General features: G+C 34.7%; 1 protein-coding gene across 2 annotated transcripts; it reads right to left on the reverse strand.

Moving 5' to 3' along the window:
- Positions 1-1201: 1201 nt before the first annotated feature.
- LOC105453534 (thyroid adenoma-associated protein homolog) lies at positions 1202-13799 on the reverse strand. 2 transcript variants are annotated; one of them, XM_011695582.1, is made up of 9 exons: positions 13232-13799; positions 9656-9949; positions 8663-9573; positions 7657-8440; positions 6843-7257; positions 6424-6566; positions 6192-6343; positions 5651-6037; positions 1202-5527 (listed from the first exon to the last, which is right to left on the reverse strand). In XM_011695582.1, the coding sequence occupies exons 2-9, from the start codon at positions 9743-9745 to the stop codon at positions 3673-3675; spliced, it is 4737 nt and encodes a 1578-aa protein (XP_011693884.1). In that variant the 5' UTR covers positions 9746-9949; positions 13232-13799; the 3' UTR covers positions 1202-3672. The 2 variants fall into 2 exon arrangements, with proteins under 2 accessions (XP_011693884.1, XP_011693883.1); XM_011695581.1 differs by lacking the exon at positions 13232-13799 and adding an exon at positions 11334-11423.
- Positions 13800-13808: the final 9 nt, after the last annotated feature.

The raw sequence follows: 13808 nt of genomic DNA on the forward strand, positions 1-13808 counted from the left end.
TTTAAACTGTAGGTCCATATGCCTGTGTATGTACAGTCGTAGACGCATCGGTTGCGACACTTTTTTTTATAGGTTTCTAATATATATTTAATATACATAATATATTAATATATATTTAATATACATAATATATTAATATATATTTTATAGATAATTAATATTTTGCAAATGCGAACCACGATGTACTATCTTTAGAGACAGTATAACAATCATACTCCGCATTTGCAAAATATTAGTGAGTTTTAAAACTTATAAAAAAGAAAGTGTCGCAACCGATGGGTCCATGACTGTACATGCAATCAGCGTGCACACCACAGAAGATGTGAAGAGAATTGTAGGCTTTGCTTCCATGTGAATTGCAATGCCGCGAAAGAAGAAATTATTTAATGAGTAAATTATCACATAATTCATACGAACATATGGAACAACCGGCTTTAAAAGAAATAAAAGACAAGAAGAAAAAGAACTATAGATAGAAAAAACCTAAACCAGATATTGTACATTTTTGCATCCTAGCTCTGTCCTGCTTTTGTTTTATTATTAAGAATTTTCCTTTTATTTTCAATCTCTGTATTCGTTGTTTTTCTTTTAGTTTCTCCTTTTTGCACTCTCGTTCAAGTTGCAATTGTTCTAATTTTGCCTGGCAATAACAATTAGTAACTGAAATAACTTTTTTCCTTTAGTTTAGGTTCTTTCTTATACCTTTCTTTTTCTTCTTCGTACCATCTTTAAGCCGAGCAGCGTCACCATCAGTTTTTCTTTTTACATGTTTTTTTTTGTTTCTTTTGATACGTTTTATCATCATAGTCTCGTTTTGTATTTTCTTATCCTACGAAGAAATATTGAAATATAATCCTTAAAGTATTCCTTTAATCTCTAAAGTATATCGAATTGTTTGCGTTACATTCACATTTTGTACCTATTTTGATATCAAATAAGATACAAAATAAGAAAAATCTCACTTGTCATCATATGAGACTAAAATTTTGCTATGATGTAAAACAACATTTGTCAACGGACAATTAAGTAACAAAATACCTCTGCTATTACACAAAGATTGTATAGCAGTTTTAAAAGTAGCAACACTTTAAATTGAAATTCTAACAGCTGATAATTATATAAGTTTTCAAGAAAAATAAAATATATAAATCGTCCGCTTTTTTTCCGGCGGAGCAAGTCATTGTTGTCAACATTCGAGTTCTTCACAAGTGCATTGATGTTCATTAAATGCATAAAAAGCTTAAATGCATAAAAAGCTTGGTCATCAAAGATTTTTTGGTATTCTCACACATGTGTTTTTTGGTTTTTTTCTTGGTCAAAAATTTGTTTTTATTGCAAGCACTCGTATATTGTTGCTCTAACAGCCGGTCGCAGTGACCTTGTTTGCGACGGTTGATTATTGTCTGTTGATCGACCGGATGCTCAGATACTGTCTCTTTTGCAATGTGTCTGTTAGTTAATTGGAAAATTATCTTTCATTGAATTCAAGCGAGTCGTATCTGCCAGCATATATTCAAGAGAAATCGAAAGTTTGCGTTATTCTTATGCACATATTTTTCACGAAAATATCTAGCTAATAATTTAAGTAACCACATAATGTGTAAACCACATAATGTGTAAGTCTAAATTGAACAATGTGTTGTTAGATAGACAATGATCAATATAAAATTTAGATTTAATATATTGACATTAGTAAGAAGACTATTAAAATTAAGCATTCATATATACATATAGCGGCTAGAAGCTACGATATTATTCAAAATTCTACGTTGGCAAATTGTGTGTGACAAGCGCGCCTGGATGAATATATGTATGCGTGTACGTGAGAATGAACAAATTGCTCATAACTCTTCGTGCGTGCTTCGATAAATCAGTCGCGATTGATTAAGTAATTCGCAAGCAGGATCGTATTTCCCAAAGGGAAACGAGTCTCCCTTCGTGGGAGTGTTTACGATGAAAACCGCGTTCACCGTTCAGTGACATATCAACGCAAACGCGAGAAATCTTGCCAATAGTCTAAGACGATAATATGAAAATGGAACACCATTCGCGTAGTAGCTGTTAAAAAAAAAAAGCGTTGTTACATTAAGGAGAGAAATGTTAGATATTTGTAGTTAGATAAAAATTGCTCAGTACGCGAGGGCGCGCATTATCGTTGTGAAAACGCGCGATTTTCACAACGCGAAATCCGAAGTGTTCTGTCGGAAAAAATCTACTTTTCCCGAAAAATTAGATCGATCCGCACCTGATCCGCGTGAACGTTTTACGAAATATTAACATACACACATGGCGTTTTATTTATTTTCACATTAGATTTATTTTTAGGTGTAATATTTTAATTTACTCGCACACACACATACACATATATACACGTAATACTTCCTCTCGTCTTCGCCGAAGGAAATATGATTTGAGCGTGTCAGTGTAACGATAAGGGTTGGTATTGCGCTATGATTTTTTTTTTTTATACAAAGATGTGTATGCAGGCTTGTCTCTAGATAATAAGAATCCTTGATCTTACGTAAGAAATTAAACGAGAATTTCATCAAATCTCTGTTGCACGTAACATACTTGCAACTCGTTTGAGATATTCGATTTAAACACAACTGATGTAAACTAATGTAAAAATCTTCGCTGTCTGTTGTCGTGAAGATGTTTACAAGAAAAAAAAATTGAATTTGTGTGTTATTATATATTAGCTACGATGTATATAGCGACGTGGCGATTAATAAGACGAAAAAAGGATTCGTAGTATAATGTGTATATGTATAAAGAGCGATGAAGCCTACAGTTTATACATATTCCTCGGAATGTGTGTATCGCACATTTGGCTGGCTAAGTTGTACACATGTAATTATATAAAATTAAATATATCTTGCGCATTGTACGAATAAAAACATTTATTTCTCATATCACCTCTTTCAAGACAATAAGACGAAAGACAAAAATAGAGCGTATAAAATTCTTTAATCTCTTTATCATATAATTAGATTTTTCGATTATTCTACAGTAAACTTATTTACTGTCAGTTAACATACCCCTCGAACACTCGCGAGAGTGTTTATGGTAATCATCAAGGTAGTCTTGTCATTTTTTTTCTCTATTTTTATTTCAACCGCATTACGTTATAATTCGTTAATGAAATAGTATTTATTGCTACTTGCCAATTATACATATTTACATGATTTATCTAAACAAAAATCAATCTATTTGATATTAACACGATCGTGACGCAGAGAGTTGTGCGTATGTTTTCTGTGCCAAAGACCAGCGAGTTCAAATCCGACCGATTTTTATTCGGTTACTACCTCTCAGAAGGCAATGATAATTTAAACGATCGAGAATATATCTTGCTATGAGAAAATCCCTTTAATTGGTTAAAGCCGCTCAGAACTAGCGATCCCGTATATCTGCGTAAATTGTAAATAGGAAATACGATGAGGGGTCACACAACGCTCTGACGAGAATAGAAGAATCATATAAATTAAGAATTCATTAATAAATTATTCAATGAGTAAACAATCACATAATTTATACAAAGGTATTCGAAAAGTTGAAATGTACAATGCTATTTTTAATGGAGATCAGTCTCGCGCAGAAGCTTCGTTATTTCAAAACTTTCGATGTCAAATCGATTAGTTTAAAACAGGAAATGAATGGATGAGAATTGTACTATTTCCACTGTTGTATAATGGCATTTCGCTTACGCACCATATAGTCAATCTCTTTCAAATACAAAACCGCTCGCAAATCGTCATAGCTGAAGCCAGCTTTTTCCTGCAATGTCCTGAAGCGTCTCGTCTGTATCGCACGTATAACGTCCGAAGAATCTTCGCTGCGATAGCCGGCCGAAGGATCGTGAAGAAAGCATACGTTTAAAAACTTGAATTCCTCCTTATGGAAAATACTGTCGTTATGATGAAACGGATTTTCGATCGTCACGCTGGAATCGCCGTCTCGGATGGCATGTGTGAAATATCGTACGAAGTCTACGCTGCCGTTGGCGACATGACGACGAATAACATCTGATAAAAGCCGTTGGTACACCAGTTCTTCGTGTTGCAATCGACGTGAGGTGGAACCGACGTGGGGCACGTGCTTCTGCAACGACGTCGACACCATCTCGCGTATCTCCGCGATCTCGTCCTTCATCAGAATCAAGCAGCATCGTGTAACTGTCAACTTATTGTCGCATACCAGCTGTGCGAAACGGTGCAGGGCAAGCTGGATGTATTCCGCCGCTGTCAGCCGCACGGACTGCCTCTCATTTATACATATATCGGAAACGTGCGACAGTACCTCGTTTAACAACGTCTCGCGCTTAGAAAATGCCAAGATCAACGAATTCTTCACGCGAGCTACGTTCGGACTCGCGACGGCCATCTCATTAAACTCCTCTATTGTCTCGTCGAATTCCAGCACGTGAGTCTCCAAGCTGGCGTGCTTTATGGTTCGCAATGTAAACGCTATTATTTCGTCGAGAAGCAACGGGTGACAATTACTCCTTATCGACAGCAAGTACTTGAGAATAAATTCCAGTAAAAAGACGCAGTGCGACAGATTTCTTAAAAATTCGACACCCTGCTCGGCGCAACTCGAGTTCAGAATATTGCGGATTGCTTCGAGGTCGAAATCAAATTTACATCCATTTGCGACCAGCGATTTGAGATAAGCCGCGTGCAGCTGTACGGAATATCCAACGAACTGAAAAAATCCGGGTTGAAATTTCTGCGACGATACCACGTATTCGATTATCGGTAAATCGTAAAGGAAAGAGGGACGATCTGTGATGCGTGAAGAGGGGTGTGACTCCCGTAGAAACAATGTTTCCAATATCCAACACGGTTGCGCAGCTTTTTCATCCTGGCGTATATTATGCCACGCCTCTAATATACTGAGGTAGCGATTCGGTCCAAAATTTGCGGTCCAAATGACCTTGCCATAGTCTTCTTGCGTTTCCTCGTAAAGGGGAGATATATTGCGAGCATCGTGAATGAACTTTTCTCTCAAATATCCACAAGTTAATAAGCATCCGTGCACCACGTTAACGTCGCTGCTCGAAAGAAGCTTCTTCCTAATCGCGTCTATCTCCGAATTGTTGCTTCCATCCGTGTCTACGTATCCGTTGATACTGATAAAAGGCGTGAGAGCCGTGTACGCTTTCGCGGCCAATTGTCTGACGTGTATCATCGGATTACCCAGGAAAACGAGCAACAGACGTTTGAATTTCGTCGCGACCACCCTCGCGGGATAATCGACGAGATCGCAGTTGCCTGTCGACAGTTTCGACAGCACTATGAGCGTCTGCACGACGCTGGAGTAGGCCCGCAACGCCGCGTTCGAAGTTCCGCGTATCTCCGAGACGTCTCGTAGCTGCGCCCACATGCGACTCGTCAGTGTCGGGTAGTGCGTGACGAAGTGATTGAAGGAGTAACCATCGCCGAAGTCAAATGTCTCATCGCCTTTCCTGGTGCACTGCCCCACCAATCTCGGCACCACCGCGCCGTACAGTTGCAAACTCGCATTCCTGCACAAATGCATTTTACATGAAACGAAGTGAATTACGAAAAAAACATATTTAAAAAATATCCGAAAAAAAATTAATTAATTAATTAATTAACGAAACACGGCGTGTGTTGCGTTGCCTCACCTTACGATCCAAACGTCGGATTTCATGTATTTGAAACACGCTAGACAAATGTCCTCCATGTACGGAACCAATTGCGGGTGTATCTCCTTGTCGGCTACTAGCGCGCGCAGGAAGTGCAGGCGTTTCGCCCATGGTGACTCTTCTCCGGCCTCGACGTTTCTAACGGCCGCCACCGAGAAGTTCTCCAGCGCGTGCAACAATGTCCGCACTGCAAGATGAACTGCAGGTCGTTCCTTTCGGGTGTCGCTGACGACCAATCTGTGAAACATGATCGACAATCCAGCCCCTCGTCGTGTTAAATGCAACGACTTTCCTGTATCCTCCTCCAACAAACACGTCAGATGTGTTTGTGGTAGCTCGCAATACTCCTTTTTGTTGTACAAACATCTGAAACGAGTTTTTATTACTGTAAGTTCGTTATTTCTATCTCACATCGAACGATTGTCTCGACAACGCGCGCTTGCTCATTACGTTAACTTGTACATTAACTTATTTATATGTTTGTTATATATTAAATAAAATTCTATTGACATACAATTACCTGGATAGATTCGCAATCGCTACACCAGCGCACTCCACCACGCCTTTATGTCGACACTTCAGTAGTACCGTAACGATAATGTCCATGGAACGTTTTACTTGTGCATCAGATTGCATCAGTATCCCAATTTCGCTAGCGATCTCGCATGATATCTACGTAAAAGTTGCAACTAATTAATTATAACAATTACTTTGTCATAATGCTAATCACGAATTAAGCGAACATATTGTACCTTTAAAGACATCCAAATACACGAGATAAGCACTTGATGTGCCGAAGACAATTGCAACTCGTCGTAATCAATATCCTCTATTTCACTGGTCTTTATCTTTTCATCGATAGCCAATCCCATCTCCGCAAACGAGGAGGAATAAACTAAACATAAAATCATTTTACAGCAATCAAATTAATTCCTATTAACGAATAATATAATGTTAAGGAAGTCTCAATTTCTCAATTTTAATTAATCTCAATTTTAATTACATAATCTTATTCGCCGATAAAAACTTCTGATTATTACTATTAATTATAAGTTATTAATAAATTATGTCTCAATAATTGAAAATTAATATTATATTTGATAGTAATTGTATATTTGGTAGTAACTAGTATATGATATATTTTTAAAATAATATTTAATGATATTAATACCTGTGTTCGATGCTTTCGTTGAAAACGTAGATAAAAAGAAATCAACAGCGTCTTCCAAAAGATTGAGAATTTCCTCCGTAAAATTTGGTTTTAAGACCCAATCCTCTGTTCCACCTCGGAAAGCAACTGCTAGTAAAGCAGTCAACACACCATAAAAAGGCCTATTCTCGACAATGGCTTTTAAAATATCGCTTTTCATCTGTGCCAACTGACGTTTAGCTTCGTTCAATAGAAATTCCGAGTAACTCGAGTAAGCGAGAATATCATTATGCTCATTGTCGGAAAATATTGCAGCTGCATCTTTAGAATTGAAGGGTTGCGCCCAATGTACTATTATCTTTATGAGAATTGCTCCGCTTTCAATTTCGTAGAATTTCGAAGAATTACAATACTCCCATGCACAATTGTAGAGTATCTAAAATCAGAAGTTTTATTTATATTATATCTTAACGATACAATTAAAAAAATACCCTCCAAAATTCAAAGATCTTTGCTCAAATTTGAATTAATGTTTCTCTAAAAAGAAACAGATTTTAATATAAATCCAAATAAAAAGGAATATAAAAATAAATATATGCAAAAAACAAAGTGAAAACAAATAAAATAACAAAAATTGCCGAAAAAATAAAAAAAAATGAGAAAAAAACGTAAAGAGAAAAAGAGAAAAAATTTAATGATACTTTCACTGTAAAAAGTCCGCATTAGGCAAAGAATACATCTCTTAATTTTTAATTTTTTTTTAACTCTTATATAAATGCAAAAAGGCAAAACGTTTGATAAAAGATAAGTATATAAAGTATAACAAGCTTCTTACGCTCTTTTCCGTGATCGACAAAGCACTCTCTTCAAAATATTCCAAAATGAGGGTGGCAGCTAATTGTCTAACATCAAGTGCAGAGTCTAGCACGAGTCTTAATAACAAGACGAAAGATTCCTTATTAGTAAACCTCCAACTGTCAGTAGTCTTCAAGTATTCGTTGATTACGGAGTCACAGGAAAAGAATGCCTTCTTTCTTCTTGAGAAACGGTCATGGGTCTTGTTCGGATTTTTATTTGTGAAAGAAAGTAAAGTTTTATTTAAGTTTAAAGCGAGGATTTTGCGTTGATAACAAGAGCCAATTTCGAAACAGTCCAGGAAGTATTCATGCAGCCATTCCAGGAACTCGAAAATGGATTGTGCACAGTCGGCTTTACCGATAGCTTTAAAGATATTTGCGCACAATATCCCGAAATATTTTATTATCCCTTCTCTCATGAGAATCGTTGCGGTATTGGCGTTAAACCACAGAAATTGTTTTATCAAAAGGAATCTATCCTTATCTTTGTTAATTTCAGTCAGCTCGACAAAGCGCTCACAAAGCACAGCAAAAGCGTTCAATCGTACGATTTCCTCCTTGTCGTTTATGTACTGATCGACGTCGTGCATTTGCGGTAGCTTTACACGTACTTTAGCGGCTATTCTTTGCAGGTGCGAACGGAAAAAGTATCCCCGCGTGTTGTCGCACAATTTCCATAAAAACCGCACGATGTCCCTGTACGTTTCAATAGTCGGTTCGAGCCAGTATTGGAACAACGATTGAAGAGCGTTGTGATCCTCACTGTAAAAAGATTTACAATTATATTGTACCAAATTATAGAGCGTGTTTTTCGCGTTAAAAATAATCTCAAATCATAAGAGACACTGTCTCATATATTGTAAAGAAATTTTACAAATTTGTTTAGCATAGCTCTCCGCTTAAAAGATGCAAAAATTAAGAGATTATCGTTTATGATTAAAAATAAGAAGCTGCATGGTACAGAATTTTATTCTGCAAACTTACTGCTTTCCCGACTCCCAGCGGTCAATAACGAATTTCATAGCTTTCCCGAACATTTTCTTCCATTCAGCTTCGTTCAGTTTCTTCGAAATCGTCAGATAAAGCTTCGTACCGCCGCAACGCAAAGAGTTTCTTGTTAAGCTATTGCATAATCCGTACGAAACGGACGATCGGTGCTTCATAATATCGCCTTTGTCGAGTACTTGAAAAATTTCCGCCAAAATAACGTATTTCTTTTCGTTTTGCCACGACATATCTGTAAGACATATATTACATACTCTATCTACAAATGTTTTGTCATACTTCTGCGACATTATCCGGAGATACGTGTTGAAAATTTCTGCGTTCTGCTTGCTTAAATTAGCAAGGGCGTTGGACCAATTGGAGAATATGATAGCCTCCAACTTTTGCTCCAAGACATGATCGCGTTTGTCCAAAAAGCGCCCGTCGAACGTATTCTTCAGTCTCTTATTCAACCACATGGACAGTACTTTGTATGAGAGGTAAGTGTGTCTCGTATATCTTATACAATTTCTATATATTACGTCAAACATAATCTGGTAAACGTCGTATTCGGAGGACATCTCGAGAACATCTTTCTGGCTCACTTGCAGATATCCGTAGACATTCAGTAACTTAAAGAGCTCGAGATCGGAGACGGTGTATTGCTTGCCGAGGAAACGCAAGTCGCGCGAGTCCAGTCTTTGGAAGTCAATCATGCTGCTTCTAACAAATTGCAAGTCGCATTGTATCGAAAGCAAAGCGTGGAACGCGTGGCACGCTAAAAAAACGCGATCATTCCCCAATTCGGAATTGTTACTGATTATCTCCGTAAGGAGATGCGTTAGAATCGGCTGCCATTCTCTCACACTTTCTCTCGCGTAAGGTACATCGTGCGCAGTACGTATTAATTTCTGAAAAAGAAGAAGAGAGACAAGTCGCTGTAGCGAAAGTGCGGTAAAATTATTTTGATCAAATAATGAAGAATGTACTAACTCGGAAAATCGGTATATCTTTTTCACAGGTCTGCAATTCTTTGAACACGTCGTGCGGTTTCATTTTCTCTTGTTGCAAAGTGTCGGACATTTCTATTTCAATAAGATTATTTGCAATTTAATTTACTCAATTTGTTTTCCTATTTCGCAATATATCGAGTAATGTTAAAATATCCTTTAGTTGCGTAAGTCTTTATCTGCTATTTGAGAACCGACAACCTTTTCATTCTTCTTATCAAACTGCTTCGGCAAATCGGACCTTTCAGAACTTTGCATCCCACCGTCAAGACAGGTCCTGCAAGTAATGGAGAGTAATCACGTTTCCCGTAAACAGGATCGATCTTTCAATGAGAAAGAAAGAGAAAAAGAAAAGGCGATGTATGTAAAGATAATCGAGTTGTAATTAAAATAAGCTGCGCAACGAAAATTTTTCAAATATTTTTTTACAAAAATATAATTAGTTAAAGTACAGTGTAAAAGCCTGTATGATTAAAACAACTACCAGATTAGAGTTTAGTTATATTCGAGATTATATTCTGGAAACGTAGAAATTCGAAAGAGAGGACGAACGGCTTCAGAGCTTCTGTAAAATACCGGTTAAAGGATAATAGAACGTCGCAATAAAACCATTGTCTTGTGTTATTTTTAAGCATCTTGTTTATTATAATTCAACAGATGAGGAACAACAATGTAAAGTCCAAAATAAATTCGAATGGATAAATGTATGAAATTAATTTGTTTAATAGTTAATATTGATAGTTCAATCATGAATTGCTATGAATGTAATACAATCGATAAGATTATTAGTGTCTTATGTTTCCTTTGGCTCTTCAGGAACATACCCCCCCTTCTCTATTTGCTCTTTGAACTTCAAGTAATCTCGCTTACGATCAAAATGTTTCACCTGCGTAACAGTGGCATAGAAGATTTGTTAGACAGTAAAAAAAAAACAATTCTATTTACTATCGAAGTTAAAAAAAATTTTAAATAAATATTAACCCTTCGTTGTCACGTAAGCCGCCTTGTAAGTCAAATAAGACCCATAGATTAAGAGTCGAGTCATGGCACACAGAAAAAAAACTTAAATAGTAAGATGTAAACAGTAAAGAAATCATATTGGGTTTGCTACTATTTACATTATGGCCTTTCTCGATTGCAATTAGTCGATTTTGCTTATTGTTTACGTCTTACTGCTTAAGTTTTTCTGTGTGCCAGGGCCTTTAGACTACTCAAAAAATTAACAGTACATGTGCGGAAGCTGTTAATCCAATGTTAACTTTTCTTCAGATATTGGAATATATAAATATCTCTTTTGAAACATGCACTGGACATATTTTTTATCTCAAAATAGCACATTTTAGGAAGGATCGCCCACAAATTTTAGCTAAAAAAGTTACAATTTTTTGTTACAGTATTTTTTACGTGTATTCACGAATTTTTTTTTAACATAGTATCATTTGATTTATTACGTTATTATTAATAATACATATTCTGGAATGTTAGAAGTATGTTTCATAATTTTTTGTTTAAATAATTTTAAAATAGTAGCCATTTAAAAATCAATTAATTTGACCCAGTGACAAGCGTGACCGCGAGACGTGACAAAGATGTGACATCGAAGGGTTCCAAACAAAGCTCTTTGAAAATGCCATCAAAGAAATATCATCTGTAATACCTACCCATTGAGATGGACAGAATTTTTCATATTGTTTCCTAAATTCCATACATTCTGCTTGAGATTTGCCTTCATCCAGGCATTGCCAATATTCGTCCCTGCGACTCCAGCATCTCACGCGATCTTCTTTACATGGGAAAGACATTCTGTAATGTGAGAATATAAAAGGAGTTAAGTATTTAAACATATATACATTTGCTTCCAATAATATCTATTTGCTTCTTTTCATATTATTATTTGTCTCATAGATAAGAACTGCCTTCCAGTTCTTGTCTAGATAAAGAAAAGTATAAAGAAAAGTATATAGTATACATTTGAACTCTATTGATAAATTTCCATATATAAGATCCACTTGTATATAATTTAAACTAATTTGAAATAATAACTTCATATTAATATTTTTGTGATTAAGACAACAATATTCTGTAGTAATAAATTCTGGCAATCTAATTATTATTGCATAGTAGTGAAATGTTTCTATCATTGTAATAATTATATAGGTAAATATGAGAGCAATACGAAATTCAATAACGAAATTCACAATACACTTACCTATAATATTTATTTCTTTTATTAGGATGACTCTATCAAAAATTCACTCACTCACTTTTAAACTGCTACAGAATCATTAAAGTTCAACAAAGTATGTAATAATAAATTTAAAATAAAGTGAAATGGAAAGCAGTCAACTATTCAATTACAGAAGATTTGTCTCCAAACAAAATTATAACAATACAAACAATCTTTTATAGAATACCATTAAAAAAAAATATTTCTGTATGCTATAATGTATTAATCTTTTTCTTTGCTATTAATCAAATCAAAATTATTAAAGTCACAATATATCATTTTTATACATAAATTTACTAAAAATATTTTCTCTATCTTTTTATAATCTTAAATATTAAATATTAACAATTGTAAAAATAAAATAAAATACTGACAAATATTTTACATTAATTTTGTAGCTATGCAGTAATATATGACAATTTTGAAAATCAAATCAATCTCAATAAAAAGTAATCAATAAACACTTTGCCAATATAAAGTAGTGCAAATTCCATAAGATTTAAGATTACATGTATACTTTATATTCTTTATAATATAATAGTATTCACTTCTAAAAAAATATAAAAGATTATCTGATTAGTCCTATCATACAAATTAATGTCTTATTGCAAAAAAAGTTAATTATACAGATCTAATAATATAACATTTCATAAATAAAAATAAATGTTCAAAAATATTCTCTAAAGATCATACATCTCTAAATGTGTCTAAATATATCTTTAAGGTGTCAAGAATATAAATTAATATATAAATTATTCGAAATTATATCTCAAAGCTTTCCAATTAAATAATAGGTCAGTATAAGTATAATAGTACACATGTGATGAACTATATGAAAATAAATACATCCTACATATTCCGATAAAGAGGCCACGTTCCCGTTACCATCACTCACTAAACAGCTCTATTAAAGTTAACTTCAAGTTTATTTCTGATTGTGCAAAAATAGATTTTCGAAAAGCGAATTCGCACGAGAGAGCCACGATTATATAATCACAACCTCGAAAGAATAATATAAATTTAATCAATAAAAAAAAAGGTATTATAAATATAAGACATCATTAGCCCGATTACGAACAATATAATGCAAGAGTGACGAGGTAAATCTATTCTTTTTCTTTTTTTAATTTTAACAAATGACATCACCAACCTCCAAGTTTACTCTTAAATACGATTACGTAATGTCAACAGATTTAACCAGGATTTTTATGTGCCATATGCAGAATGATAATTCTTTGTCATTATAAAAAGAAAAAAAACATTCTAATACATGTATTTAAAAAATATACTATCTCATTAATAGCAACTTGTAAATTGCAAAATTCCACTAACCTGACTGTCGTTGTATTTACAACGTGGAAAATGGTATTAACTGCAACTATTTTGTACTATCTTGTGTACGGAGCAGTCATTTAATTCAGTTTTGCTCGATTTAAATAAAGGATCAATATTGCCAAGACTCCTAATTGCTAAAATCATTTGTCATTGGAGACCGGTCGAGTCACAATCCAGTCACGCTCGTTTTACATGGTCTAACCTAACATATCATGTTCTCACTCAAACTTCGTCTTCTACACTTACATACTTCTGAAATTAGGAATGTAATGTGATTTTTTTTTACAGTTACGTTTATTATTTGACAATGTATTTCTACGTTAGATTTGTGATTTTTAGGAAATTAAAGAAATAATTGGCGTAATAAAACAAGGAAGCAATTGGATCCGATCTAGATCCTGTTCTTTCTACACTTTCTACACTTTTATCCGGTTGTTTTTCTTTGATCTGTAAAGCCCGTATCAGACTAAAGATTGAGATTAATAGCGTTTTCGATTTGTTGACTCGATCCGACTCCGAGTCGATGGTTTGTTCTTTTTAGCTATAAAAAAATAGTTAAAGTATACAAGAAACG

Source organism: Wasmannia auropunctata, unplaced genomic scaffold (assembly GCF_000956235.1).
Source record: "Wasmannia auropunctata unplaced genomic scaffold, wasmannia.A_1.0 LD335998.1, whole genome shotgun sequence".
Lineage (NCBI taxonomy): Eukaryota > Metazoa > Arthropoda > Insecta > Hymenoptera > Formicidae > Wasmannia > Wasmannia auropunctata.

Excerpts from the sequence above, each read along its gene's own strand:
- LOC105453534 (XM_011695582.1), bottom strand. The coding sequence starts at position 9,745 with ATGTCCGACACTTTGCAACAAGAGAAAATGAAACCGCACGACGTGTTC. Across the intron at positions 7,258-7,656 it reads TGTCGATCACGGAAAAGAGC|ATACTCTACAATTGTGCATG; the intron begins GTAAGAAGCTTG and ends TTCTGATTTTAG. Across the intron at positions 6,038-6,191 it reads GCGATTGCGAATCTATCCAG|ATGTTTGTACAACAAAAAGG; the intron begins GTAATTGTATGT and ends AACTCGTTTCAG.